The sequence below is a fragment of the Schistocerca piceifrons genome, chromosome 11 (assembly GCF_021461385.2).
Source record: "Schistocerca piceifrons isolate TAMUIC-IGC-003096 chromosome 11, iqSchPice1.1, whole genome shotgun sequence".
NCBI classification, from domain to species: Eukaryota; Metazoa; Arthropoda; class Insecta; order Orthoptera; family Acrididae; genus Schistocerca; species Schistocerca piceifrons.
Genome location: NC_060148.1, coordinates 136,689,037 through 136,715,869, shown reverse-complemented (window position 1 = coordinate 136,715,869; position 26,833 = coordinate 136,689,037). Strand labels below are relative to the sequence as shown.

At 40.4% G+C, this 26,833-nt stretch overlaps 1 protein-coding gene across 1 annotated transcript in view; it reads left to right on the top strand.

Moving 5' to 3' along the window:
• Nucleotides 1-26,833, top strand: part of LOC124720165 (zinc finger protein 431-like) — a 111,257-nt gene that overhangs the window by 4,807 nt on the left and 79,617 nt on the right. Inside the window, exon 4 of the mRNA XM_047245481.1 lies at nucleotides 15,289-15,378. Coding sequence (XP_047101437.1) covers nucleotides 15,289-15,378 — 90 coding nt within the window. The remainder of the gene's footprint in view (nucleotides 1-15,288; nucleotides 15,379-26,833) is intronic.

Here is a 26,833-nt window from a genome sequence, read left to right as displayed (position 1 = left end):
CCCCCCCCCCCCCCAAAAGAAGAAAACCTTTGTGCTTAGAATTTCTCACTTACCTGTCTTTCTATGAACTTGGTGTGTGTAGTGTCGTGCTCATATTCAGGTTGTTCATTCTTCTAGTGGTATTGTAGTTCGTGCATTGATATCAAAATGTCAGCAGTTGGTAAAGGCAAGTAGTTGTAGATATAGTACACATGCCTTTGCTGTACCAATCTTATCACTTCTTTTTGGAACAACTACGGAAGTGAGGACTATATTGCACCTTCATATCATGTGTTACATCTGCATTGTAAATGTATCGGTTTTTCCATTAGCTCAAAGCTGTGTAACTGAGCAATTGCTGTTCAGGCTTTTCATGTGAGGTTGTATCTGAACTGGTCCAATGGTGGCAAGCAAAACTCAGTTGCCTCAGTTGTGTTTTCCAAAGAACAGAGAAATTAAAATCAAACGTGGGAAATGTCAGGATAGAGTAATGATATACAAAGCATGTGTTCCAAGTCAACACATTGAGGAGACATTAGGTTGCAGGTAGGTAGAATGAATTGACTGCTAAATATTTAAGCTTTTGGACAAAGTAATTCATATGAAATACAGAACAACACTAGGCCATGAACACATCTAATGTGAGTAGAAATCTGTTGTGAGAGGTAAAGAGGTGCTGTGGGGTGGGAAGTGAGGGATAGCAGGGTAGGGGTGGAGGTGATGCTGTGCTGCCTGTGGTATTGGTCAAGGACATGGGGGGACAGAATAGGGCTGCTAGGTGCAGTTTGGGAGGCAATGTGGGGCATGGGGGGGGGGGGGGGGGTGGAGTTGTGGGATAGGTGTGTGCAGTGGTAGAATGAGAGCAGGGTAGGGAATAGGTGGGGTGGAGCATACAGACTAGTGAACATTGAGGCTTATGGGGATGACTGATATGTTGTACAAAGAGTTTCCATTTGCACAATTTAGAAATGCTTGTTATGTGTGTGCGTTTTTTTTTTTAATGTGCTCCCAAAGATGGAATCGTTGCTCATCTTCAACCTACCCTGCCACAAAAGACAACAATCATTTCCTGTGTGTGTGTGTGTGTGTGTGTGTGTGTGTGTGTGTGTGTGTGTGTGTGTGTGTGTGTGTGTGTGTGTGTGTGTGTTTTCTATTTCAGAAGGGCTTTGTCCAGAATCTCAATTTTTAACACTCTTTCATTGTACATGTCTGTGAGTCAGTATAGAAAGCAAACGTGCCAAATTTCATGTTGTTGGGAAAGTGAACTGGGAAAAACACAACAACCAAATCTGGAAGAAAAGCCCTCAAGATTGTTGTACCTTATGTGTAAACTGAGAATAGTGTTTGGTTGTAACACACTCTGTGTGTCATATTTTGGTTCCTTTGTCAGATACATATTTATTCTGCTGATATCAGTGGCATAAAAAAATCTGTGGAATATGCTAGGCAAAACATATAGTGGTGCCTGTATTTGTTTACCAGGCTTAGAATACTAATAGTTTTTGATATCTCTATGATCTGCTGTTGGCATCAGGAAGAATGGTAAGGAATGTGTTGCCAGGATGCAGTTTACAAACAAGATACTGTAAGTACTGCAAACATCCACATCCCAAGGCATGGGCTAGCAAGAACAGGAAACTCTCACATAGTGAATGACCTCAAAAGTTTTATTTATTATTCCCTCCCTGCTTCATCCACATCATTTTAAAATTTCAAAATAAAACTGTGTGATTGGCTAATAGAAAATCCATGTCACAATTAGTTGTATGGTGTGGGTATTATTGAATTCAATATTATAGATTCTGGTTGTACACACTGATTTCACTGCACTATCGTTTTTTTATATGATGAAGCACATTCCGTATAAAATAGTTACCGCTAAGTAAATAAAGATTATGGGAGTAGGAAATATGATTCAAAGTAGCAGCATAGGAAAATGAAGTGCAAGATGCTAATAAATTTTCAGATTTCTGGTCACTGATCATTTGTATAACTTCTAGATCACTACCATTGAAATGCACCTTGCTGTCACTGAGAAGGCCACTCTGAAAAGAATGAGTCATTTATTCTTCAGAAATGTCATAGACTTAAAATATGTGATAATTTTTTGTAATATATCTAAAATTGTCTTCTTAAAAGAACTCCTGGCAGATTTTTTAAATGGATGAGCAAGTGAACCAACAGGTAATTCTAGAATTTGTGTGACTGTATGAAATTAAGCAGTGTTATGTTATGACTCAATTTTGGTGAATATAATATAGATTGGCTTGATGCACTTGCCCATGCTAGACTACCCTCCACAAACCTCTATCCCTGATGACTGTCAACTCCTACATCCATTTGAACTTGCTTCTTGTCTTCAAGCCATAGGGTCCCTCTACACTTTTTACCCTCACATATCCCTCCATTACCAACTTCACTATCCCTAAAAGCCTCAGAATTTGTGCTATTAACAGGTTCCTTGTGGTAGTGAAATTGGTCCCTATGTTACTCCCTCATTTGTTGTTTCGTTTACCCATCAAATCTTCAGCATTCTTCTGTAGCACATTTCAGATGCTTCCATTCTCATCTTGTCTGAATTGCCTATCATTTATGTTTGCCTTCCATACAGGGCTGCACTGCAAATATCTTCAGAAAAACTTCCTAACACTTAAATTTATATTATATGTGAACAGTCCTCTTTATTAGGCACATGTTCATTGATATTGCTAGTCTTCACTTTATTTCTTTCTTACTTCGGCCATTGTCAGTTACTTTGATGCCCAAATAGCAAAAGTTGTCTACTACTTTTACTGTCTCATTTTCTAGTCGAAACTCAACATTGCCTGATTTATTTCAGCTCGATTCCATTGCTTTTATTGATGTTTGTCACACAATGTCCTTTAGTGATGATATCCAATTTTACTCTTCAGAGTCTTACCTCCCACACATCCCTTCATTGACAGTTTGAAGATGCCTGTTTTGTTTGATAGAATTACATTGTCATTTGTAAACACACAGTTTGCTTTACTTTCTTCCAAATTTCCTTCGTGTCTTCGACGTACAGAGTGCATATCAGATGTAGGCTACAAGCCTGTCTCATTTCCTACTCAATGCTTCCCTTTCATGTCTTTAAAGTCTTACAACTGGTGCTTGGTTTCTGTGAAAGTTGCAAACAAATTTTTGCTTCCTGTCTATTTATTCTGCTGCTGCCCAAATTCCAAAGAGTGCAGTCAACTCCACATTCTCAAAAGCATTTCAGTAAATCTGCAAAAGCTGTAAACACAATTTTGTTTCCATTTAACTCATCTTCTAAGGTAAGCCATAGTATCAGTATTGCCTTGTTAAATGTTTCTGGTACCCAAAGTGATCTTATGCAAGGTTAACCCTGTAAAAGCTTTTCCATTCTTGCAAGCATGTCATATTAATATGATTATATTCACACCTGTTAGCATCCGCCTTTCTTCAAATTTGAATTATTACATTCTGGTTGATGTATGACTGTCCATCAACTATCTCATATCTTGCACAAAAGTGGAATAATTTTGTCATGGATGGCTTTCCCATGTATCCCAATAATTCTGAGGGAATGTCATCAACTGCAATGGCCTTGTTACTACTTCGCTCTTTCAGTGCTGTATCAAACTATGGTCATATTATGATATTTCCAGTCTTGTCTACAACTGCTTTCTTTCCCCTTTCTTGAGCAAGTTTGTTCACCTTTGCCTTACAACCACTCTTGTTTAGCCATATTGCATGTTCTGTCAACATCATTCCAGTAATGTCTGTATTCCCTTTTGTCTGCTTAAATAGCTGCATGCTTGTATTTTCTATTCTCATCAATTAAATTCAGTATCTCATGAGTTGTGAAGGTATTCCTACTAGGCCTTACTTTTTACCTATGTTTCCTCCTGCCTTCACTGTTTCATCTCAAAGCTGCCTATTCATCACCCACTGTATACTTACCCTCTATTTATCACTTGTTGCCTAATGCTCATTTTCAAACCATCAATGAGTTTCGGTTCATGCAAGTTTATCCAAATCCCATGTACTTAAATTCTACTTTTACCATTTCTTCAACATTACTCTGCAGTTAATAAAAACAACTCCAGCCAGAGTCCACATCTAGCACTGGAAATGTTTTGTAGTTTACATTCCTGTTTCGAAATCTTTGTTTTTGACATTACATAATCTGAAACCTTTTCATTTCTCCATGTTATTCCACATACACAAGCTTCTTTCACGATACTTGAAAAAAGTGTTTGCAGTGACTAATTCATGCAATGTGCAAAATTCTACCAGGTGGCTTCCCCCTTTCAGTCATTTGTGCCATTGGATGTTCTCTTAACTATTTTACATCCTGCTCCTACTATTGAATTTCATTACCTTCTAGAATTGGCTGTCATCTTCCTTAGCTATTGAATAATTACTCATCAAACTTTTTCCTATTCCATTCTTCTGCTGGTCTGGTTGCCATACATATATCTACCACTGTTGTATTTTCTTCATGCCTATTTCAGCTATGGTAATTCAGTGACATTGCTGTTGACAATAGCTTACTCATGTGCCTATTTTCTTGCTCATTACTAGGGCTCTCCCTGCATGACCCGTATTTGATTTTTTGTTGATAATCCTGTACTGGCCTGACCAGAAGTCCTGTCCTTTCTGCCACTGCACTTCAGTTCGTACTACAACTGAATACAACCTATCCATTTTTCCTATTTAAAGTCTCTAACCTTCCTAGGCTGTTGTTGTTTTCAGTCCAGAGACTGGTTTCGTGCAACTCTCCATACTACCCTATCCTGTTCAAGTTTCTTCATCTCGAAGTATGTACTGCAGTCTACGTCCTTCTGAATCCGCTTTGTGTATTCATCTCTTGGTCTCCCTCTTTGACTTTTACCCTCCACACTGCCCTCCTATACTAAATTGGGGATCCATTGATGCCTCAGAACATGTCTTACCAACCGATCCCTTCTTCTAGTCAAGTTGTGCCAGAAATTCATCATCTCCCCAATTCTATTCAGTACCTCCTCATTAGTTACATGATCTACCCATCTAATCTTCAGCAGCACCACATTTCAAAAGCTTCTATTCTCTTGAGCACGCACGCACACACACACACACACACACACACACACACACACACACACACACACACACACACACACACACACACACACACACACGTGCAGAGATCTGAGACCACACTGCCAAGCTGTGGTCTCAGCTCTATGAGACAGCGATCGTGTGAGTGTGCGAGCGTGCGTGTGAGGGTACACGTGTCTACTGCTGACAAAGGCCTCAATGGCCGAAAGCCTTAATTGTGTGAATCTTTTTATTGTGCCTATCGCGACTCAGCATCTCTGCTGTATGGTGAGTAGCAACTTTCCTTCTCTGGTATTGTTACATTCCATCCTGGATTTTCCATTGTTTGATGTTTGCTTCTATTCTCTTCTTGTTTAAACTGTTTGTCGTCCGTGTCGTCCCATACAAGACTGCACTCCATACAAATACTTTCAGAAAAGACTTCCTGACATTGAAATATATACTCAATGTTAACAAATTTGTCTTCTCAAGAAAAGCATTACTTGCCATTGCCCCCCTACATTTTATATCCTGTCTACTTTGACCATCATCAGTTATTTTGCTCCCCAAATAGGAAAACTCACGTACTACTTTGTGTCTCATTTCCTAATCTTAATCCCTCAGCATCAGTGATTTAATTCGACTACATTCCATTATCCTTATTTTGCTTTTGTTGATGTTCATATTATATTCTCCTTTCAATACACTGTTCCTTCTGTTCAACTGTTCTTCCAGGTACTTCACTGTCTGACAGAATTAAAATGTCATCGGCGAACCTCAAAGTTTTTATTTCTTCTCCATGGATTTCAATTTCTGCTTCAAATTTTTCTTTTGTTTTCTGAACTGCTTGCTCAGTATACAGATTCAATACCATCAGGGATAGGCTACAACCCTGTCTCACACCCTTCCAAACCGCTCTTTACCTTTCATGCCCTTCGACTCTTATAACTGCCATCTGGTTACTGTACAAATTGTAAATAGCCTTTTGTTCCCTGTGTTTGACCTCTGCAACCTTCAGAATTTGATAGAGAGTATTCAAGTCAACATTGTCAAAAGGTTTCTCTAAGTCTACAAATGCTAGAAATATAGGTTTGCCTTTCCTAAATCTGTGTTCTAAGACAGGTTATAGGGTCAGTATTGCCTCATGTTTTCAAACATTTCTATGGAATCCCAATTGATTTTTCCCAGGGTCAGTTTCTACCGGTTTTTCCATTCATGTGTTATGTATTCGTGTTAGTATTTTGCAGCCATGACTTACCAAACAAATTTTCACGTCTGTCAACACCTTCTTTCTTTGGGATTGGAATTATTATATTCTTCTTGAAGTCTGAGGGTATTTCACCTATCTCTTACATCCTACTCACCACATGGTAGAGTTCTGTCAGGTCTGGCTCTTCGAAGGCTATCAGTAGTTCTAATGGAATGTTGTATATTTGCAGGGCCTTGTTTCGACTCGGGTCTTTCATGGCTTTGTCAAACTTGTCACACAGTATCATTTCTCCCATTTCATCTTAATCTTCATCTACATCCTGCTTTATTTCCGTATATTGCCCTCCAGTACATCGCCCTTCTATAGACACACTATATAATCCTTCCACATTTCTGCTTCCACTTCGTTGCTTAGAACTGGTTTTCTGTGTGAGCTCTTGATATTCATCCAAGTGCTTCTCTTTTCTCTAAAGGTCTCTCTAATTCTCCTGTAGGCAGTATCTATCTTAACCCCTAGTGATATATACTTACCCTACTAAGGTATGTAATACTCCACACTAAGACATATAGAGTGCCTGTCCTGCTTTTTCTGATAACATCCTACTTAGTAGCCTCTACCTGTAGATCTGAATGTGGGATTATTGTACCTCCAGAATATTTTGCCTAAGATAATTTTGTACAGTAGAGCTGCATGCTCTTGAGAAGAAAAAAATAAACATAGCTGCAGTTTCCCTTTGCTTTCATCCACTTGCAGTATTGGCACAGGAAGTTGGTTAATGCTACAAGGCCATGTCAGTTGATCATACAGACCATTGCTCCTGCAACTGCTGAAAAGGCTTTTGCCTCTCTTGAGGAACCATGTGTTAGCTTGATTTCTCCTCGGATAATACTTATTCGTGTTTGCACCTAACTGTTTTCAGTATCGTTGACATGCCAGCTACCCTACCTTGGCAGTGTCCATGGTTCATTTGGGGTGGGGGCTGTGCACTATTGTTTAAAGTGCTGTCTTGAAGCAGAAGAAATAGTCTTAGCATATATATTTGTAGAATTACTTTGTTATCTGTATGAACACAAATAACAATTCTGTGGGATTGCTTTGGTACACATACAAACCCACAGATGAAAACTGTTGGTATGTCTCAGATTTGAGGCTGTAACTCCTGGTTTCAGGATCAGTTACTTGAACAATTACCCTAACCAAGCATGCCTCCAGGGCTGCCAAGGGGATGTCACTTGCGTGTCCTCAGAGATTTTCATCTTAGGTTCAGGATTTTAAGGTCAGCGACCAGCCAATAATTTTGTAAAGCAGTATGACACAGTTCTCCATAGAAGTAGAAACAAGAAATGCCTTTGGCAGTTAGGTGATTTGTGAGTGCTGGTAAGTATAAAAAATTTGTTATGTAGTTGTCTGTAGCTGAATGCATAGAATAACAGTATAAAAATCATAAATATGGTGGTTCAGATAACACTAATTGCTACCGGTTCTTTTAGTTTTATTTACATTCCATATGTAAAACGAATGTTAATTTTATATCATATTGACTCAACTTTATTAAAATTATTTTTAAGTGTGTTACATAAAAATGCAAGTATTGTTGAAAAATAACAATTTGGTACAAAAATGGATAGCACCAAATTGAAAATAAAGAAATCTCGCAGAAATGTATCAAAATTTTTGTTTTAATATGTCGAATGTTGAAAAAAATGTAATTTTTACTAAACCATTACAATTCAGTATGTGTTAAATTTGCGAGTTGTTAGTAGACATGGAAGTTTTGAAAAATTAGTAGTTCCGACTAGAAGATTCGAGCCAGCAGCTTTTTCATTAAGGCACTTTTGTGCTATAGTCTCAATTACCAACAATTGTGTTAATAATTAGGAAATATTTTTTAGTTGACAGTTCTCAGAAATCTACTGATCATCAAAGTCAAATTTTTGTAGTTCTTTGGTAACTGCATAGTGCTGGTTTAGAAAACTGATGTTCCAGCACTAAACTCCAAATACTCTAAATCTGAAGGAAATTGAAGAGGATGATTTGCAAGATACCATTTTCAGTCAAGTTCTTATTATTGCAGGGATGTGTCCATAATGGTAAAGGTGACAGCCCATAAAATGCAAGAAATCCAGGTTTAACTCATCAGTGCAGCCAAAATAAATTTTTACGTCTGTTGTTTCATAGACAATTCTCTAATATTAGGCAGTCATAGGATCAAATTGTGAATGTTTCTGATCAGCATAATTTATCTGGTATCCAAAATTGTATTGGCTGACTGCATTGCAGCAGAATTGTGAGTGAATAGAGCAAATGATTTTAATTGATCAATGACTGTAGGATCCATTTTTATTCTTGCAGAACTGTTTTCTTTCCAAAATCATATAGGAGAACAAAATTATCTGCTGTTCAGGTCTTTAGCTCCGAACATGTTTCCTGTGCCTCTTCTTACAAACTGAAATGACCTGTGCATTTTTATATTCCCACGAAAAGCCACTGTTCCATAAAGTAACACTTCAATTGCCAGAGGTTGTTCTGCAAGATCCACTTGTTTTATTTAATCTGATAGCTGCCACTTCAGGTCTAGTGGTCTACTGTGTAGAAAAAGTTTAGTTTTTCCTTCTCCCTCCTGTCCCCACCTTAGTCAATTATGTATGTCATTTTAGTATCCATGCTGGAGCCAAAAATGTGAAATGCATTTTTATGTTCTTTAGTGGAGAAACTTTCTAAGGCAAAGCATTGTAATTATGTCTTTTCTGGTACTGTCATCCGTTTTGCTACCACGTGCATCATTGTCAGCTGGCCTTTGTAGAGTTGTCTTTGATCCCTTTTCTAACATTTTTGTTCAGAAGTTGTGGGGTTTTCGTTTTTTGTTTCATGTTTTGCAAGATATGATCTTGCTTATAAATTAATGGAAGGTTTCTTATATAGGCTGTCTTGGTGGTTCTCATATGTTCAACTTCTGGTTGGCCATGGGGATTCAGGGGATTTAGCTTCATTTGAATTTCCTGTACAGATCTCTGCTGTCATGTAACTATGTAATGTTGTTAACATATGCAGGTCCTCACCGTATTCCACAACATTCCCCATACTGGGTGTATTGGCTGTTGCATCATGTTTGATCACCTTACCAGATTTGTTAGGCAGAAGTATGTTCCTATCTTTCAGAATTTGTTTTTAACAGTAGCAGTCTGTGATGGTTCAGTAGTCCAGTGCTCATGTTCCAATCTCTGTATTTAGAGAATTTATTATTTTGGGCATGTTTATTGCTAACAGAATAAATATTTTTCTGTTGTGTGTGTTTTCTAAACAGTTGCACAGGCTAATGTTTTGGAAAACATGTTTTGTAGATTTTCACAGGAATTTTTGTTCTCACAGCTGTGCTAATGTCACAGGATGTGATTTTGAGATGAATGTGTTCAGATTGTCCTCTGGAAATTTAGATCTATGTTTCCCATGGATTCTCTAAATTTCAAGGAAATAGATGGACAGCTCCTGATAAAATGACATGGCTCATGTTTATATTTGTTCAACCTCATGTCATGTTGTACTTTGATGTAATTTTCCTCCACATCTTTCTCCCTATCTAAAGGCATGCATCTTCAGTTATGTAGCTGAGAAGTATATATATATATATATATACTGTCACTACAGTATGATAGAGAAATTAGATTGTATACAATATTTACCAGACCATATCTTAAGCATTAATCTACTATGATGGATGGGTGTTGGAACTCAAATGTTCTTTTTTTTCCCACATCACATTTGACACTTTAAAATTATTTTTCCCTCACATTTGATACTTATCTTTATGCAGATTTCAAATTTCAGTAACATGCAATGAGATAAATGCAGATTTATTTCATTTTACAGTACTGGTTTTTCATGATGATAAAGCTATTACTGCCTGCATTCTGTGGTGCATCTTTCTAATGGGTCCTCTGTATGGAATATCAGATTTTGTAGCTAATCATTTCTAGTTTTCCTTCCAGTATAGTGTGTATAATGCCACTGTTAGTTAATGAAACTCTGGATCTTGTCTTGAATGCTTACATACTTTCCTAAGAGTAAGAGGATTGCTTCTTGAATGGGTGTGAGGCTGCAAATTCAAGTGTTTTGGGTTCAGTCCCAAGCATCATCTGTCACTTTTTCTATGTGGAAAATGAGTTTCCATTCCAGTGTGAAGCTCTAGGTCTTTATGTAACTTACTATGTCAGTGAGTTCAGAAGTTGGAGGAAGCCAGTGGCATACCACATCCAGTAAGACAATGCCTAATAGAGCACTAAGATGTTAATAACTACTTCTACATCCATACTCCGCAATCCACCTGATAGTGTGTGGCGGAGGGTACTATGAGTACCACTATCAGTTCTCCCTTCTATTCCAGTCTCGTATTGTTCGTGGAAAGAAAGATTGTCGGTACGCCTCGGTGTGGGCTCTAATCTCTCTAATATTATCCTCATGGTCTCTTCATGAGATATACGTAGGAGGAAGCAACTTACTGTTTGACTCCTCCTGAAGATATGTTCTTGAAACATCAACAAAAGCCCATACCGAGCTACTGAGCATCTCTCTTGCAGAGTCTTCCACTGAAGTTTATCTGTCATCTCTGTAACGCTTGCGCGATTACTAAATGATCCTGTAATGAAGCGTGCTGCTCTCCGTTGGAACTTCTCTATCTCTTCTATCTATCAACCCTATCTGGTACGGATCCCACACTGCTGAGCAGTATTCAAGCAGTGGGCGAACAAGTGTGTTGTAACCTACTTACTTTGTTTTTGGACTGCATTTCCTTAGGATTCTTCCAATGAATCTGTCTGGCATCTGCTTTACCGGCGATCAATTTTATCTGGTCATTCCATTTTAAATCACTCCTAATGCCTACTACCAGATAATTTATGTAATTAACTGCTTCCAGTTGCTGACCTGCTATATTGTAGCTAAATGATAAAGGATCTTCTATGTATTGGCAGCACATTTCACTTGTCTACATTGAGATTCAGTTGCCATTCCCTGCACCATGCATCAATTCGTTGCAGATCCTCTTGCATTTCAGTACAATTTTCCATTGTTACAACCTCTCGATATACTACAGCATCATCCACAAAAAGCCTCAGTGATCTTCCCATGTTATCCACAAGGTCATTTATGTATATTGTGAATAGCAACAGTCCTAAAACACTCCCCTGTGGCACACCTGAAATCGCTCTTACTTTGGAAGACTTCTCTCCGTTGAGAATGACGTGATGCGTTCTGCTATCTAGGAACTCTTCAATCCAATCACACAACTACCTCCAAGTTGTTGAAAGCTTCCCTTTTACATTGGGTTTGCATTAGTTTTTGTGAAATTTGAGATGTATTTTCCTGAGTACCAAAATTAAGTGACCCACAATTAGATCAGCATTTACCTGCTTATTGTCTTTAGGGGTGGTTTTATAATCTAAAAAATGTGTTCTGCATATAACCTGCTACTTGTTTAGTTCCTTCTTGACCATAGTGCCCTCATGGGCTTTGCAGAGGTACCCTATCATCTTCCACTGAATAACACAGGTCAGAAAATAGGGAGCTGAGATCATCATAAAATCAAAAAATATTCTTATTGGAGCCTTCACTGTGGCACAGGCAGAGGAGAGAGAGAAGTTCCTACTTAGTGTCAAACCCAAGTGATCATAAATAGTGATTGACACAGGAATATAAACATTGTTCTCAGTAAGGAAAAGAATTACAGCTTGTTAGTGGAGTTCTACAAAGTGGACATGAAATTTTGTGGTGCAACAAAATTGCTTCATAGGTAGGGATGTGGTGATTAGCCAACCTAACTCACAGGAACTTAATTTAGTTGCGGATGATAATCTGTCAGTACGTAGAAAAATAGAGTATCATACATAAACTAGAAAAATAGAAAAATTAGGTAATAGTGAAAAGACATAAATTATGAGATCTTGAAACATGTAGCTGAATAAAAGTAGTCACTGATGATGGCAGAAAAATGCTGAATCATTTTTGGGCATTTATAAACAAAAAGTTTCCGTAACAGGTGGATCAGAAATTCCAGTAATTACTCAAACTCACCTTTGGAATACCACATCTCAGATGGAACTTTGGCGAACACAAGATGTTGACATGCGTCTTACTCCCTGTACTTTTATACTAAAAACATTATTTTATTTTTCTAATCTTGTTATATAAATAACTCAAGAGTTGCTAGTATCATTTGTTGGAAAGATGATGTAGGGATATGCATCAACTTCTCCACAGTGGTATGTGTCACCACATTTCTTCATAGTGGTGTGTATCACTACACAAGGCTGCTGTGTGTCTGAGTCTCACTCTTCTGACACTGAATTTCACAGTGAAGCGCAACCCCTTACTGCTTGGTTGGATGCTGCAGTGAGGCATCAGGACCAGTTTGTTGGCAGCCAATGGGAGGATATTACATCATAGACAATGCACAGCTGTTAACCATCTGTCCTGCCATTAACAAACAAACTAATCATTTTGTGGATGGCCTTTACTCCACAGCATGCTTTTGATACATGTTGACAATTCTGTTAATGAAATACAATTATATATGTGTGTATACAGAACACATGTGCAACTTTGATTTTGAAATTTTATTAATTTTATCTGATATACAATCCTGGTCTTGGTGAGTGGTATTGTCTGCATGGTCGTATCTTCGTGTTCTTCCGCTGCTTACAAGAGGTTCTTGTATTGGGGTGTAGAGCAGTGTTTCACTGCCTCTCTTCAAATACTATTAACAGCTTTCTCTCAGAGATGGATCTATGTTGTGGCAGACGTGATATATAGCCTTCCCTGAGGTTTAGGTTAGCCTCAAAACTGACACTTTCCCCTTATTTCCTGTTTTTGTCCACAGTCCTGCTGGATACAAATCAATATTGGAAAGAAGAGTGCAAAAATAATTCATGAAAACCCAGTTTTACATTAAGTGTTACATGTTTTTTTGTTTGGCCACTGCAAACAGCCTTTTTCCCTGAACATTCACTTTGATCCCACTCTAACATCTAATATGTCAAAGTAGTTGTTAGATTAAACACTGTGTTTGTCTCTCCATTGAAATAAAAATATGTCATTGGCTACATAAATCGGCTTTTCAGCCATCATAACTTCCCATTACAGCCTGCAACAGGTGTTACCAATATACACTTAGGGGTTGGAGAGGGGATGGCCCATGAAAAAGTTGTACCAGCTTAACTTGGGTGGTCATATTTTCCTCCAGGGTTGCAGATGTATAACTTCATTTTCTGTCTGAGGTGTTTTTTAACTTTATAAATAAAAAGAACTTATGTGACTTCCATGTGCAAAATAGTAGTGAGAAGCATTTTAACTAGCTTGCTTCATCAGTGTTTCCACATTTACACTGGGCAAAACCAAAGTACCTTCTTCAAACTTGTTGCTGTCAAGACATGTACTTGATGCAGTCATCTACATGGTGCCATGACTCACCCCACACTACTGTCAACAGTAGTTTCCTTATTGTGGTGGTTTGTGACATTATTCCATGGTGTCAAAAGACCCCTATGTCATAATTATAATGTCATATGAACCAAATTACGTTTCATGTAATTGAAAGTTCTGCTGTCAGCCGATTGTAATGGATACATTCAAATGCCCAAATGATATTTGGAGTTTCTCATAAATGGCCAGTTCTATTTTCTTGCAGATTCTATTTATAATATATTGATTGAAATAACTTAAATTCCAAAATAAAAATCAAGAAATGCTATTGTGATGTGTAAAGTGATTCAATGTGAATTCCATTTGAACAAGTCATAGTTCTGACTTCCAATAAATATTAGTAATATCAGGTCCAATATCTAAAAAGGAAACAAAAAGTGAATATTTGCATTACACAGTAAAAATAAGTTAAATAGCAGGGTAGAGGAATGGAATTTAAAGCTAATCAAATACTATAACAGAAAGCTTAGGTTACATAAAACTAACTTTTGTAAAATTGTATGTTTTACTTTATAAAGGAGTTAGCATCTGAACCAGTATTTTACATGTAATAAGAGAGCTTGCAGTTGAACTTTGACTTAGGAAAGAGTGGAGAGCTCAATAGAATTGTATTACAAGCTTGAAGCCATTGACCACATCACACTTCACCAAGCATTTTGCAGGCAATTGACCGGTTTTTCCTACTCGTGCACACTTCAAGCGCAAAAGGTTCTCTATTTGGCTTCATTCATACAGCACACAGTTCAGTTTAGTAATGTTACTGGAGTTTCTCAGTCATGCAACTGCAAATATCGTAATAGTAATTCATGTTGGCACCTACATAAACACTGTGAGTAATCAACAGCTTCCATTCATTAGCAAATACAGTGCATTTCTGTGCAGATAAATTTATTCAGTTCCTCACAATAATGAATAAATGTTGCAGTAAAACAGTAGAAATTCTAAGATTTGTCACATAGTATGATTTGCTTAATGATACCCAGAAATGACTGCCTGCTTACGCAAATCCTGACATGCTCAGTGCCTTGCGTCAATGCTGGTGACTGGGACCATCCCTGGCAGAGTTGCCTCAAATCAAATTACAATGGTGGCACACTATTTAAATGTTTAAATAATGAACGAAATGGGATGACAGTGGTACTGGCATGTGTAATTTTTTCCATGGAATGAAATGGTATTGCATTTGTGCAATTTTCTTTGAGCCAACTACCCACAATAACATGTCAACATGTCTCCCTTGCAAAATGAGCAAAATTTTAGTTGAGAAAAATAATATTGTGTGTGTGTGTGTGTGTGTGTGTGTGTGTGTGTGTGTGTGTAATAGGAGTAGCTACTTGGCAAGGATGAAATAATTTGTCTCCAAATTAAACACAGTCTTGATTTCAAGTGTATGGATCAATTGGAATGAAAGTAAATCTAATTTAACATGACACAGTTTCTTGTTACCTAATGCTAGTAAGTGAATATATGTGACCAATAGGTTTTTAGCCCCACATGATGTGTGACCATCAATCAAGTGCAAGGGACAGAAGCTTTGAATATGCCATTCTTTCTTTTTTCAGTTTCTTGAAGGTACGCTAAAGATTGGAATACCAAGTCTCCATATAAAGCAAGACTTAGAACTGAAACAGGAGGATGGCATTGAGCGTGATGTAAGTTTTCACATCAGTGATGTATTGTGCATGAAGTACTGTATGAATATCATGAAATGCATTGGGTGCAGTATATTTCAGTGATCATAAATGAAGAAACCTTAAAACCGATGATATTAGCACTCCTCCAGAATGTTTATAGCATTTCAATTGACTGTAGGTATATTGTTCGGTTGTATGTAATGGTATTTGAATGAAACTTGTAGGAAACATAAGTTTATTAACTGTAACCCACGGTAATTTTATTGTACATGTAAATAATGAATGCCTCAAATTCGTTCTTGGAACAAATGTACCAAAGATGACTTCCTTGCAGCAGCTATCAATTTATTTGTCTGTCAGAGTTCTATAATAGAAAAGATGTAAGATGTAAGAGGTAAAGCAATCAACTGTATGCAGTATGTTATCAGATAAGTATTGTGTTTGTCATACTATTTCTTTTCGGTGAAGTATTTAATGAAAAACAAGCTGCATTACTGGAATTGTTTGCTCTGTGTAAAGACAATGGGTTTATCCAGTATGTATGGCATAAATTTACAGTGTAATGGAACATTGCTTATCCCAAACTGCTTGCAAAGAGAAAACGTGATAGCAAGAATTTTTGTAAACAGCATTAAATTTAGTACATTATGCTGATAGTCTGTGAAATTCCATATTAGTTTGATTAACTATCACCATAGTGTACTAAATTTAATGCTGACGAAGGTTTGTCAGATCTCCAGCCACATGGTAGTATTGATATCATGCGATGTTTCAGGAAGTCATGTTACCCATCTTCTGGCGTAGTGTCGAGATTCGTGGGGAGTGGGCTATTTATATGTGCTAGCAACCCCCTCCACTAGACCTCGGGTGGCTACAGTGGTTGGGATGGTGGCCACATTCGGTTATCGGTGTAAGCATTATGTCTGTGTCCTCAGCAGAGGGCGTTGACGGTCGTGCTCCCGATGGATTGCCACTATCGCAGGGTTCCATGGTGCGCTGATTTGCTATCTATCATATCTGTTGACCAGATTGTCGTGAATCCTTATTTCTAAGGATTGTTTGATAATGCTTTCCCAGAAGCCAGATGTTCAGCACAGTACTTTCGTGTTTTCGAAGTTAAAGGTGTGTTCTGCTGTGGCTGATTTTTCTGTGTGACCTGGTCGCACACATCTGATATGATCTCCGCAGCATTTAGATATACAGCGCTGTGTTTGCCCATTATATTGTTTTCCGCATTCGCATGGTATGTTATATATACTCCTGGTGTGTTAAGGTTCAGCGGATCTTTAGTAGAACCTAGGAGCTCCCTGGTCTTTGATGGTGGTCAGAGAATGCTTTTGATATTGTATTTGTCCAAATGTCATGCTATTTTGACCGGGAGCGGAACCGTGTACGGAAGGAATGCGAGACGGTCTCCTTCTTCTTCATCATCTTTTTCTGGGGTTCTCACTGATTCCTTCCTCCGTTGAAGTGCTCTGTTGATCTGTGTTTGACTGTAGCCATTTTGGTGAAAGACTTCCCTCAGGTGTTAATGCTCGGATGGTAGGCTTTCTTTGTCACAGATGGCATGCACCCTATGTACCAGGATGGTCGGTACTGTTTGTCTTTGTACTGGTTGGTGGCAGCTTGTTGCACGAAGGTGTAGATAGGTCTGTGTGTCTTCTTCCTATGTACTGCATGGCCTAGTGAACCATCTGCCTTCCTCTTAATTAAAATATCAAGGATGGGGAGTCAGCCATTTTCCTCCATTTCCATTGTAAATTTGGTGTTCGGATGCTAGCATTTGTTTGCCATGTCTGCATATGACAGAAGTGTCATCGACATAGCTGAAGAAGTGCTTTGGTTTCTGTCTCGCAGTTTGAAGGGCCACCACCTCGACATGTTCCATATAGAGGTTGGCAATCACAGGAGCCTGTGGGGAGCCCATGGCCACACCATCGATCTGTTCGAAGAATTCCCCATGGCACTGAAAGCAGGTGGTTGTTAGTGCTTGTTTGAAGAGCCTGACTGTTTGTGGGTCAAAGTGCTGGGCTAAAACTGCCAAGGAGTGTTGAAGGGGCTTTTTTGTGAAAAGCGACGTCACGTTGAAGCTCACGAGTAGGTCCTCCATTTGTAGTCACATGTCCCTGAGTATTTTTACGAATTTGGCTGAGTTTCTCACATTGTGGCTGCAGTCCCCCACAAGGGGTTTGAGCAGTGTTTCTAGGAGTTTAGCAAGTCTGTAACAGTAGAGTTCGAGTCTACAATTGGTCCAGAGGTACCCCTTCCTTATGGGTCTTAGGGAGTCCATAGAGGCTTGGTATTGCTGGTGCTCTGGGGTACAGGTGCTTCTTCATTGGCTCAGGTAAGTAAGATTTCTTAAGCAGAGCTATCGTCTTTCTACTTAACGTCAGGGTTGGATCCGTCTTCAGCCTCTTGTAGGCCTCATCTTGTTGCAGCAGGTTTTCTGCTGGTATTCGGCAGTGCTTAATAGCACTGTAGCATTCCCTTTGTCTGCTGGTAGGATCGTTATTCCACGGTCATCTCTAAGGGACCAAAGAGCTGCTCGTTCTTCCGCAGATATGTTATTTTTAGGCAATTGAAATCTGTCGATTATTCTGGAAGTTTCCCATGTGACTTCCTCTGCTTCCTCCTTGGGAAGCATTTGTACTGCTTCTTCCACGCCACTGATAATGTCTCATTTCCAGTTTGTTCTGGGGATGGGGGCAAAATTCAGTCCTTTCTTGAGGACTGCGATCGTGGCAGCAGCCAGTTCTTTTCCAGTCAAATTGACCATGGCTCTGGTGTCATTCATCTCCTTTTTTGTCTAAAACATTGCAAGACATCAATGCTACCACCTGACTGGAGACGCGAGAAACCTTCAACAACAGTTTACGCCGGGAAAGCCTACAGGTAAATTTGATGCTATTTATAAAAATTTGTAATCCTTAGTAGAAATCTGTTTTGTAATGGTATCCAGCTCTGTGGACTAAGATCAGTTGTGGTGAGTATTAGAATTTTTACTGGGTAGACGTGATTGGAAAATGAAAAAGAACAGAAGTCTCACATTTCAGATGTGGGATTAGAGAATGCTGCTGAAAATTAAGTGAACTTAGAGGGAATATGTAGTCCTCAGCAGAACAGTCGATGAAAGAAATGAACGGAAAATGCTGACGAAAAGAAGGGACAGGATGATAGGATAAGTGTTAAGACATAAGGTAGTGAACTAGTCAGATGTTTCCTTCTCACTTGGGGAAAAATGCTACTATTACACATATCATATAGGAACTTTAAATGGAGTGTAGTTAATCTTGTTATGTAGTCAATTGTGGAACCTCATCAAGCACTGGCAACTCTAAACTAGTAGATAAAGAAGTGCTTTTTTGAAGGGTATATCTTGCAAAATAATTGTGCTAACAAAATATGAGGCATTAGAGCTAATATAGATGCTTCTTGGCAATTGTTCTCCCCAAACACCACCTTCAAATGGAATAGGAAATGGTGAAGTAATGTATGTAGTGGTATCAGAAGTACCCTCTGGCATGGACCATTAGGTCACTAGTCTAGTGTAGATGTAGGTGTACAAAGAATCAGATATTAATAGGCAGGGATATGGACTATAATCACACATTTGTTGTGAGACACATTTGGGAGAGATTATGAGCGAATAAGGAATCCATTTCTTAAAGATCACAGTACTCACAGACAATGATTGCACAGCACTGGGAGTGTGTTGAAAAACATCGTTCTCGTTGTCCAAGTGCATTCAGCATAATACTTGAGAAATAACTGTGATATATTGAATGGGAGAATCTGTGCTTGGCACAGTCACGGCAAATTCCAGAGCTAAGAAGGTTGTCTGTAGCATGTATGAAAGTTAGTCTGTAGGGCATTATCCAAGGAAACAGATGTGGTGGTTCTTACTTTCGGAGTAATGTAGTGTGTGCCACTTCATACTGAATTTCATGTTTGCCACCATTGAGGACTGTTGACACATGGGTACAAGCAACAGCTGAATGTAAAGCACTATAGCATTATTATATCAGTAACTTTGAAATTTTGAAAATGATTGTGTGTAAAATCACAATCTCCAGTAAAATTAAAACTGAGGCATGTGATGTATAATCTCCTCACAATTACTTTGGGATTGACACTAGAGTAGGAACACATGGAGATGCAAAACGAAGTTGCTTCATTCTTCCCTGACTGTTCGCATGATCTGACATTCCATTGAACACACTCAAATTTGCATATTAATCAGTGTACAAAGGTGGAAGTGGGATCAATAGATTCTGGAAGAGTTTCACTACATTCTCATTTGAGATGTGTTTGTGGCAATATATTTTTGATTTTATATGCAGAATATTTTCGAAAAGGCATTGTTCAATGTTCCTGAAAATTTGACTTACAGGGAAACTTTGTTACTAAGTGCAAATGTCCAAATTGTGTTAACAAAATATTTAGAATAAATCTTATTTTCAACAGCTCTAAACTCTGTCAGAGATGTCTAACATAAGATTAATTTAAATTAAACATGATGTGTGATGCTCTGCTCATGTGATAAGGTATCAGTCACCTGTTTTGTTGAAACACAGCACAGCATTTACGGTTAACATGACATTACATTTTCTGATCAAACATTACAAATCTTTGTAGCAAGAAAGGTACCCATTTTGGTAGAGGTATGGAAATTTATGTATGAAAGTAAGAAGAGTAGTGATAACATCATTCACTACATTCCAGTTGCAACTATTATGATGGAAACAATGAAGATTTTGTTAGTGTCATTAGTGCTGAATTCCTGAGGTGCACTTCATTTGATTGTAGTTGCCAATAACAGCTTTCTTAGTAACAATTAAAATTTATGAAAATACAATCTGCTCTGCACGTAAATATACCACACATTCCCTGGTAATTTTCCTAACAGCTTCATTACTGAGTTCCCCAACTGTGGACAGTGTACCTTTTTTACTTGTTTCATCACTGTTTTGCAACATAACTGTCAATTTAGGTCCGTATCAGTTGTGTTGGGTTGAAGTGCCAGTAAGAACTTGTCAGCCTAATTATTTTATGGCTGTGTTTTTGTCAGCCAGTCAGTTTTTGTATGTGGGCAACTGTGGTTTATGGAGAGGTATTGGATTTATATGCTCCATCTTTTTAAATGTTTCACTTACTTCCACTTACAGATGCTGAAGCCAATAATTTCCTCCATTTATTTTAGTATAAGGTTCTCATCAACAACAGAACATTTGGGAGCACTATCAACCACAGATGTTGATGATGTAGTCAGATTATGCACAAACGATTTATCTCAACTGATTTTGGTTTTCTATAGCAATGTCTTGAACAAGAGTGATATCGATATATCCACTGAATAACTTTTGCTGAAGTTGCTTTTAACATTCTTAAGCACTGCACACTCCAGAACTGATAACAGTAATGACAGGTAAAATTTCAATCCTATAAGTGTACAAAATGAACACAAACAGAAACTCATAGTGCAGTGAGCGATTCCATAAGACTGCAAGCTGCCTAAAACTGAACTGTACTACAGCTGCATAGTATATTGGGAGTGTGGTGAAGGTGTATCCCTTGGGATAGAGTGAATGTATGGTCTGCAGTCTTTGAATGTGTCCACACTATTTCATATCTAGCTGCCAGTCCTAAAGTAATTCTGTATAGAGTTAAATTAAATTACCCTGTTGCTTTCTAGAACCAGGTCCTTGATTGTGACACAGGCAGGCAATGCAAAACAAATTTTGCAGGCTGAAAATCTTGGACATTATCTTGGGTCCAGTGCAAGACACTACTGAGGATTGGAGAGGAGGAGAAGTCAAAAGAATACATTGTCCAGTAATGGGTGTCAAATGCCTGAACTCATTTGAGCTAAAGCTGTGAGTGTGAGAACAAGATAAGTGGATAAATGCGGGCAACAATAGGCAGGTGAAGGCTGAAGACAAGTGATAAATGGTGTGTGGATGGGAGAAGCACAACATCGCAACTCGAGGCAAATTTCTAGGTTGCCAGATGATGGTCAGGGTCAGTAAGTGCTGTGCTGTGAAGTATACAGTGTAGGAGAGAGCTGCCAGTGTCTCTGCAAAGAGCACAGTGAAATGTACCACAAGGTGGAATCGTGGGAATGTGAGTTAGAAAAGCTGATCAGCAAATTGTCTTTGTATGGACAGATTTGCACAAGCTGTATTAATTCGAATATTCTTTGTTATTTTCTTGAAGGTCTGTTGGGAGTATTTTCCCACAGAGATTGTATCAGTGAGGATCCCAGACTAAGTTTGGGGTGGGATGATCTGGATAACATTTCCAGCATTCACATCACTGATATTACATGTAGAATGAGAAAAGTCACTGGCTAATGGAAATAATCATAGATCGTGAATTTCCTAGAGATCAGCAGTATATTAGTAACCAGCTGAGTTCGTGGTATTGCCAGGGTAAGTATATATTCCAATCTGTTAGTCCATCTTCTCCTACCACATTCATTCCATCTCCTCCTTTTTCACTCTTCTGTCTCCTCCTCACCCACCATTTTCCCGTCTTCTCACCCACTCTCTTTGCCTGTCTCGTCCTTGCCCTTTGTCTCTGCCCCTCAACTTCTTCTCAAGCTGTGCAGTCCTTGCAGGCAGAATGACATACCTGTCTACTTACAGTGTCATGTAGCCATAGTACTTCAACTACCACCTTCAAAAATAATGTATTAGTCAGCAGTGTGAAACACATACCAAGCAGCAGTAGGAATCAACTATTTCTTATGACTAGACATAGCCATGTTCCAGTTAAAGTTGTGCTCAATGCTATGGGCTGGTGGAAACTTGTTAACAAAATTAAATTTTTTTGTTGATGAGAAAGCAATGACGTTGCCGAGGCAAAGGATGAAAGAATACACAAAACAAGTATAAAATGTCCAATTTTCTGTTTGCAAGTTGCGGCAAGAAGTATGTAATACTGAGATGAGTAGAAATGGAATATCTATGCCAGTGGAAAAGTAGCAACATGTACAGTATAAATGCCTGGGAAATGTGATAAATGTGTTGTATGGCAGAAATTCTGTGAGCTTATGAACAATGCAAAAAAGTACCAACTTTGCTAGAGGTTAACAGCTTATGTTGAAGAGAAATGGACTGCTAGCTAGCAGACAGTCCGACAAGGGAATAGGAAAACAGATTGAGGCTGCTGTTATTTAAAATGCTGGGTATCCCACCCAAAAACCATTTGTCATGGTGGCATTTGTTACACATATATCGACAAATTTAAATCTCTCTAAAAGATCACACCTCGTTTAGTAGAGCAGATGAGGTTTGTGGTTTAGATCCTATTACACAATGAATTTTCCTTCTCTTTTCCTCTACACTTCATGTACTGTCACACTGGATGACAGCTTCAGTGCATGTCGTGATAGGAAAATCAGTAAGATACTTTTGTTGCACCATGAACGTTGTATGTACAGCTTGCCACTGGTGTATTTAATTTGCAATAAATTTGAGAAACAACTTACTAGGGACATTATTCATCATTTGTTTTTTATATTAATTTTACAGCCATTAACCAGTATAAGATTTAGATTCAGCTTTCGTAACCCTTTATTTCACTCATATGCCAACACATGCTGTCACCAACAAATATCCCCCTGCGGGTCTCCGGTAAGAACAGGCCCAAGGTATTCCTGCCTGTCATAAGAGGCGACTAAAAGGAGTTTCAACCGTTTTGGCCTTCAATGTAATGGTCCCCATTGGGGTTTGACCTCCATTTTTAAAATTCTACACAAGTACTAGCCTTTTTGGGAAGGACACCTTACGTGGTGTATCACCGGTCCTCAGTGCACTAAGACCTTGACACTCATCATTGTAACGGCGTCGTAACTGCACCCACTGTTCATCAATTTGGGCCTAAACACCTAATGACTTGCATAGGTTACGCCCGTAGTGCATCCTCATCTGCACCTTCGATCATGATGGACTTCCCATGGCACCCGAAATCCAGCACGGTAGCCAGCCCCTTGTGGTGGGGTAGTCAGATGTACCCTCTAGGTTGTAGCCCCCTGACAACACAGGGATCGTACTGCCAAGGAGTAGATGCCCGTCTACCTGGGGCATCAGGACTTCCAGCAATGGTGACCCTGCCAGGTGGCCCTTGCTGAGGCTGAGTGGCCCCTTGGTCAGAGTGGGTGGTATTGGTGCGGACGTTTTGCAGATGAAGCGTCAATATGCATCAGGTCGCTCTGCGGCCGCGTCTTCTAAGAAGAAAGGTTCTGTCTCTGTTTCTGGTCCTTCTGCCTTTCCTCCTTGGCCACTCCCTGCGAGGAAGGACAGGACCGCTGGCTTGGGACGAAATACTTCCCCCACCATTTAGTCTGTTCTCGGACCAATGGGGGACATTCGCCACCTCCAAGCCCATGTTCTTTGTACAGCATATCGAGGATATCTTCGGAGAAATCGAGGCTCTTAGTAAAATGCGTTCGAAGTCCGTTCTCATAACGACCACCTCTGCTACACAGTTGATGGCGCTCCAGGCATGCAACCAACCAAGGGATATCCCAGTGTCCATTGTCCCACATCTGGCGCTCAATAGGACGCAGGGGATTATTTTACATCGGGACCTCCTGCGGCAATCTGATGAGCTCAGGGCCAACCTGGTGAGCCATGGCGTGCATTTCGTCCGGCGAGTCCAGTGCGGCCCCAAAGATCACAGTGTCGACACTGGGGCCTTTATCCTCGCATTCGAGGGCGACGATCTCCCAGAGAAGGTAAAGGTGATGTGCTACCAGTGCGTCGTGCAACTTTACATCCCACCTCCTATGCGATGCTTTCGATGTTTGCACTTCGGGCATATGTCATCAAGGTGCGAAGCTGAACCCCTTTGTGGCGATTGTGGACGCCCTCTTTGTGAGGGACATACATGCACCCCATCACCTCGGTGCGTCAATTGTCCTGGCCTCCACTCGCCTAGATCTTTCGACTGCCCTGTCTATCTGAAGGAGAAGAAGATACAAGAATTGAAAACCTTGGACTGTCTGTCTTATTCTGAGGAAAGGAAGAAATATGACCGCCTCCATCCCATGATGTTGGCAACGTCATTTGCTTTGCAGCCTTCTTTCTCTCCAGGGCTTCATTTCCTTCCCCTTCCCCTCCTTACTCCTTTCCCCTCGCCCTCCTCTCCCTCTCTTGGTGTCCTTGCTTATGTTGGCCTCCGCTATCCTCCTGGTTTTATTGGTTTTACAATTCGGCTTTGTTGCGTAATCATCTCCTCCTTTTGGCATTCCCTGGTCCCCCTCTGGGGTTTGACCTCCATTACAAAATTTCTCCTCCATAGTGTGTGCCATTTGGGGAAGAGCACCTTACCTAGTGTCTCTGACGTGCGCCCTCCTAGTAAATTCCACCTTTTCTTTCACGTCCTTGTCTGATGCTAGGGTGCATAGCCAGCACGGTAGCCAGCCCGCTACGTACCATTTTGGTTGAGCCCCCTGAAAACACAGGGATCACACTTCTGATACCTGAGCTGTGGCCTCCTCATGCATGCCTTGGAGTGGTTGCTCGTCATCCTGGAGCATCGGAACTCCCGGAAATGGCCGCCATGCGAGACGGCCCTTGCTGCGGCTGGGTGGTGCCCGTGAGGAGAGCCCCTGATTGGAGTGGGTGGTATCAGGGCGGACGCTATGCAAATGAAACGCATATGGGTCCAGAACTCTGGCCGTTCTTCTGCGGCTGTCTCTCTGCATGGAACTGATTCAAGTGCTGCTTCTCTTGCCCCTTCGGCCTTCCCTCCCATGGCTACCCCCTGGGAAGAGGGTCAGGCCCGTCGGCTAGGGACGAAACCTTTCCACCGTTATCTAGTTTGCACCAGGACTGATGGAGATACTTTCACCAATACCAAACCTTTATTCTTTGTGGAACACATTGAAGACAAGTTTGGCAAAGTGGACTCCCTGAGCAAGATGCGGGTGGGTTCGTTGCTGATCAAAACTGCTTCAGCTGCCCAATCTGTGGCCCTTCGTGCCTGTACCAATCTTTGCACAACTCCTGTGTCCATTACCCCCACCAGTCTCTAAATATGGTTCAAGGTGTGATTTTTCACAGGGACCTCATCCTTGAAACTGATGAGGAACTTTGGGACAGTCTCAGATGGCGGGGTGTTCACTTTGTTTGGCATGTTCAGAAGGGTCCTAAAGACAATTGCATTGATACTGGTGCCTTTATCCTGGCCTTTGAAGGGGGATACCCTCCCTGAGAAAGTTAAGATTATGGTTTATCGATGTGATGTGAAGCCGTACATCCCACCTCCTATGAGGTGTTTTAAGTGCTTGCGTTTTGGACACGTCTTACCGCTGTTCACAGGCCCCTCTCTGTGGTGACTGTGGACGTCCACTCCATGAGGGGAGTCCCTGTGTTCCCCTTCCTGTGTGTGTAAATTGTCATGGTAGTTATTCTCCACGTTCACCAGATTGCCCAGTATATAAAAAGGAAAGGAAGATACAGGAATATAAGTCCCTCGATCATTTAACCTACACAGAGGCCCGTAAGAAGTATACACATCTTCACCCTGTGTCCATGACCTCTAGTTACGCTTTGGTTACATCTTCACCCCTTCCTCCCCCCCTGCGGGTCCGGGGTAAGAATAGGCCCAAGGTATTGCTGCCTGTCGTAAGAGGCGACTAAAAGGAGTTTCAACCGTTTTCGCCTTCCATGTGATGGTCCCCCTTGAGGTTTGACCTCCATTTTTCAAAATTCTACAGAAGTATGAGCCTTTTGGGGAAGGACGCCTTACCTGGTGTAGCACTGGTCCTCAGTGCACTAAGACCTTGGCACTCAGAATTGTAACGGCGTTGTAACCATACCCACTATTCCTCAAATTGGGCCTAAACGCCTGATGGGTTGTACAAGTTACGCCCATAGTGCGTCCCCATCTGCACCTACGATCATGATGGACTTTCCATGGCACCCGAAATCTAGCACGATTGCCAGCCTGTTGTGGTGGGGTCGTCATGTACCCTCTAGGTTGTAGCCCCCTGACAACACAGGGATCGTACTGCCGATACCTGAGCTGCACCCTCCCCACGTAGGCCAAGGAGTAGATGCCCATCTCCTTGGGGCATCAGGACTCCCGGCAACGGTCATCCTGCCAGTTGGCACTTGTTGAGGCTGGGTGGTGCCTGTGGGGAGAGCCCCTGGTTGGAGTGGGTGGTATTGGGGCGGACGTTTCGCAGATGAAACGTCAACATGTATCAGGTCGCTCTGCGGCCGAGTCTTTTAAAAAGAAAGGTACTGTCTCTGGTTCTGGTTCTCCTGCCCTTTCGCCCGTGGCCACTCCCTGGGAGGAAGGACAGGCCTGCTGGCTTGGGGCGAAGTACTTCCCCCGCTATTTGGTCTGTTCTCGAACTGATGGGGGGACGTTCGCCACCTCCAAGCCCATGTTCTTTTTTCAGCACATCAAGGACATCTTCGGGGAAATCGAGGCTCTCAGTAAAATGCGTTCGGGGTCCGTT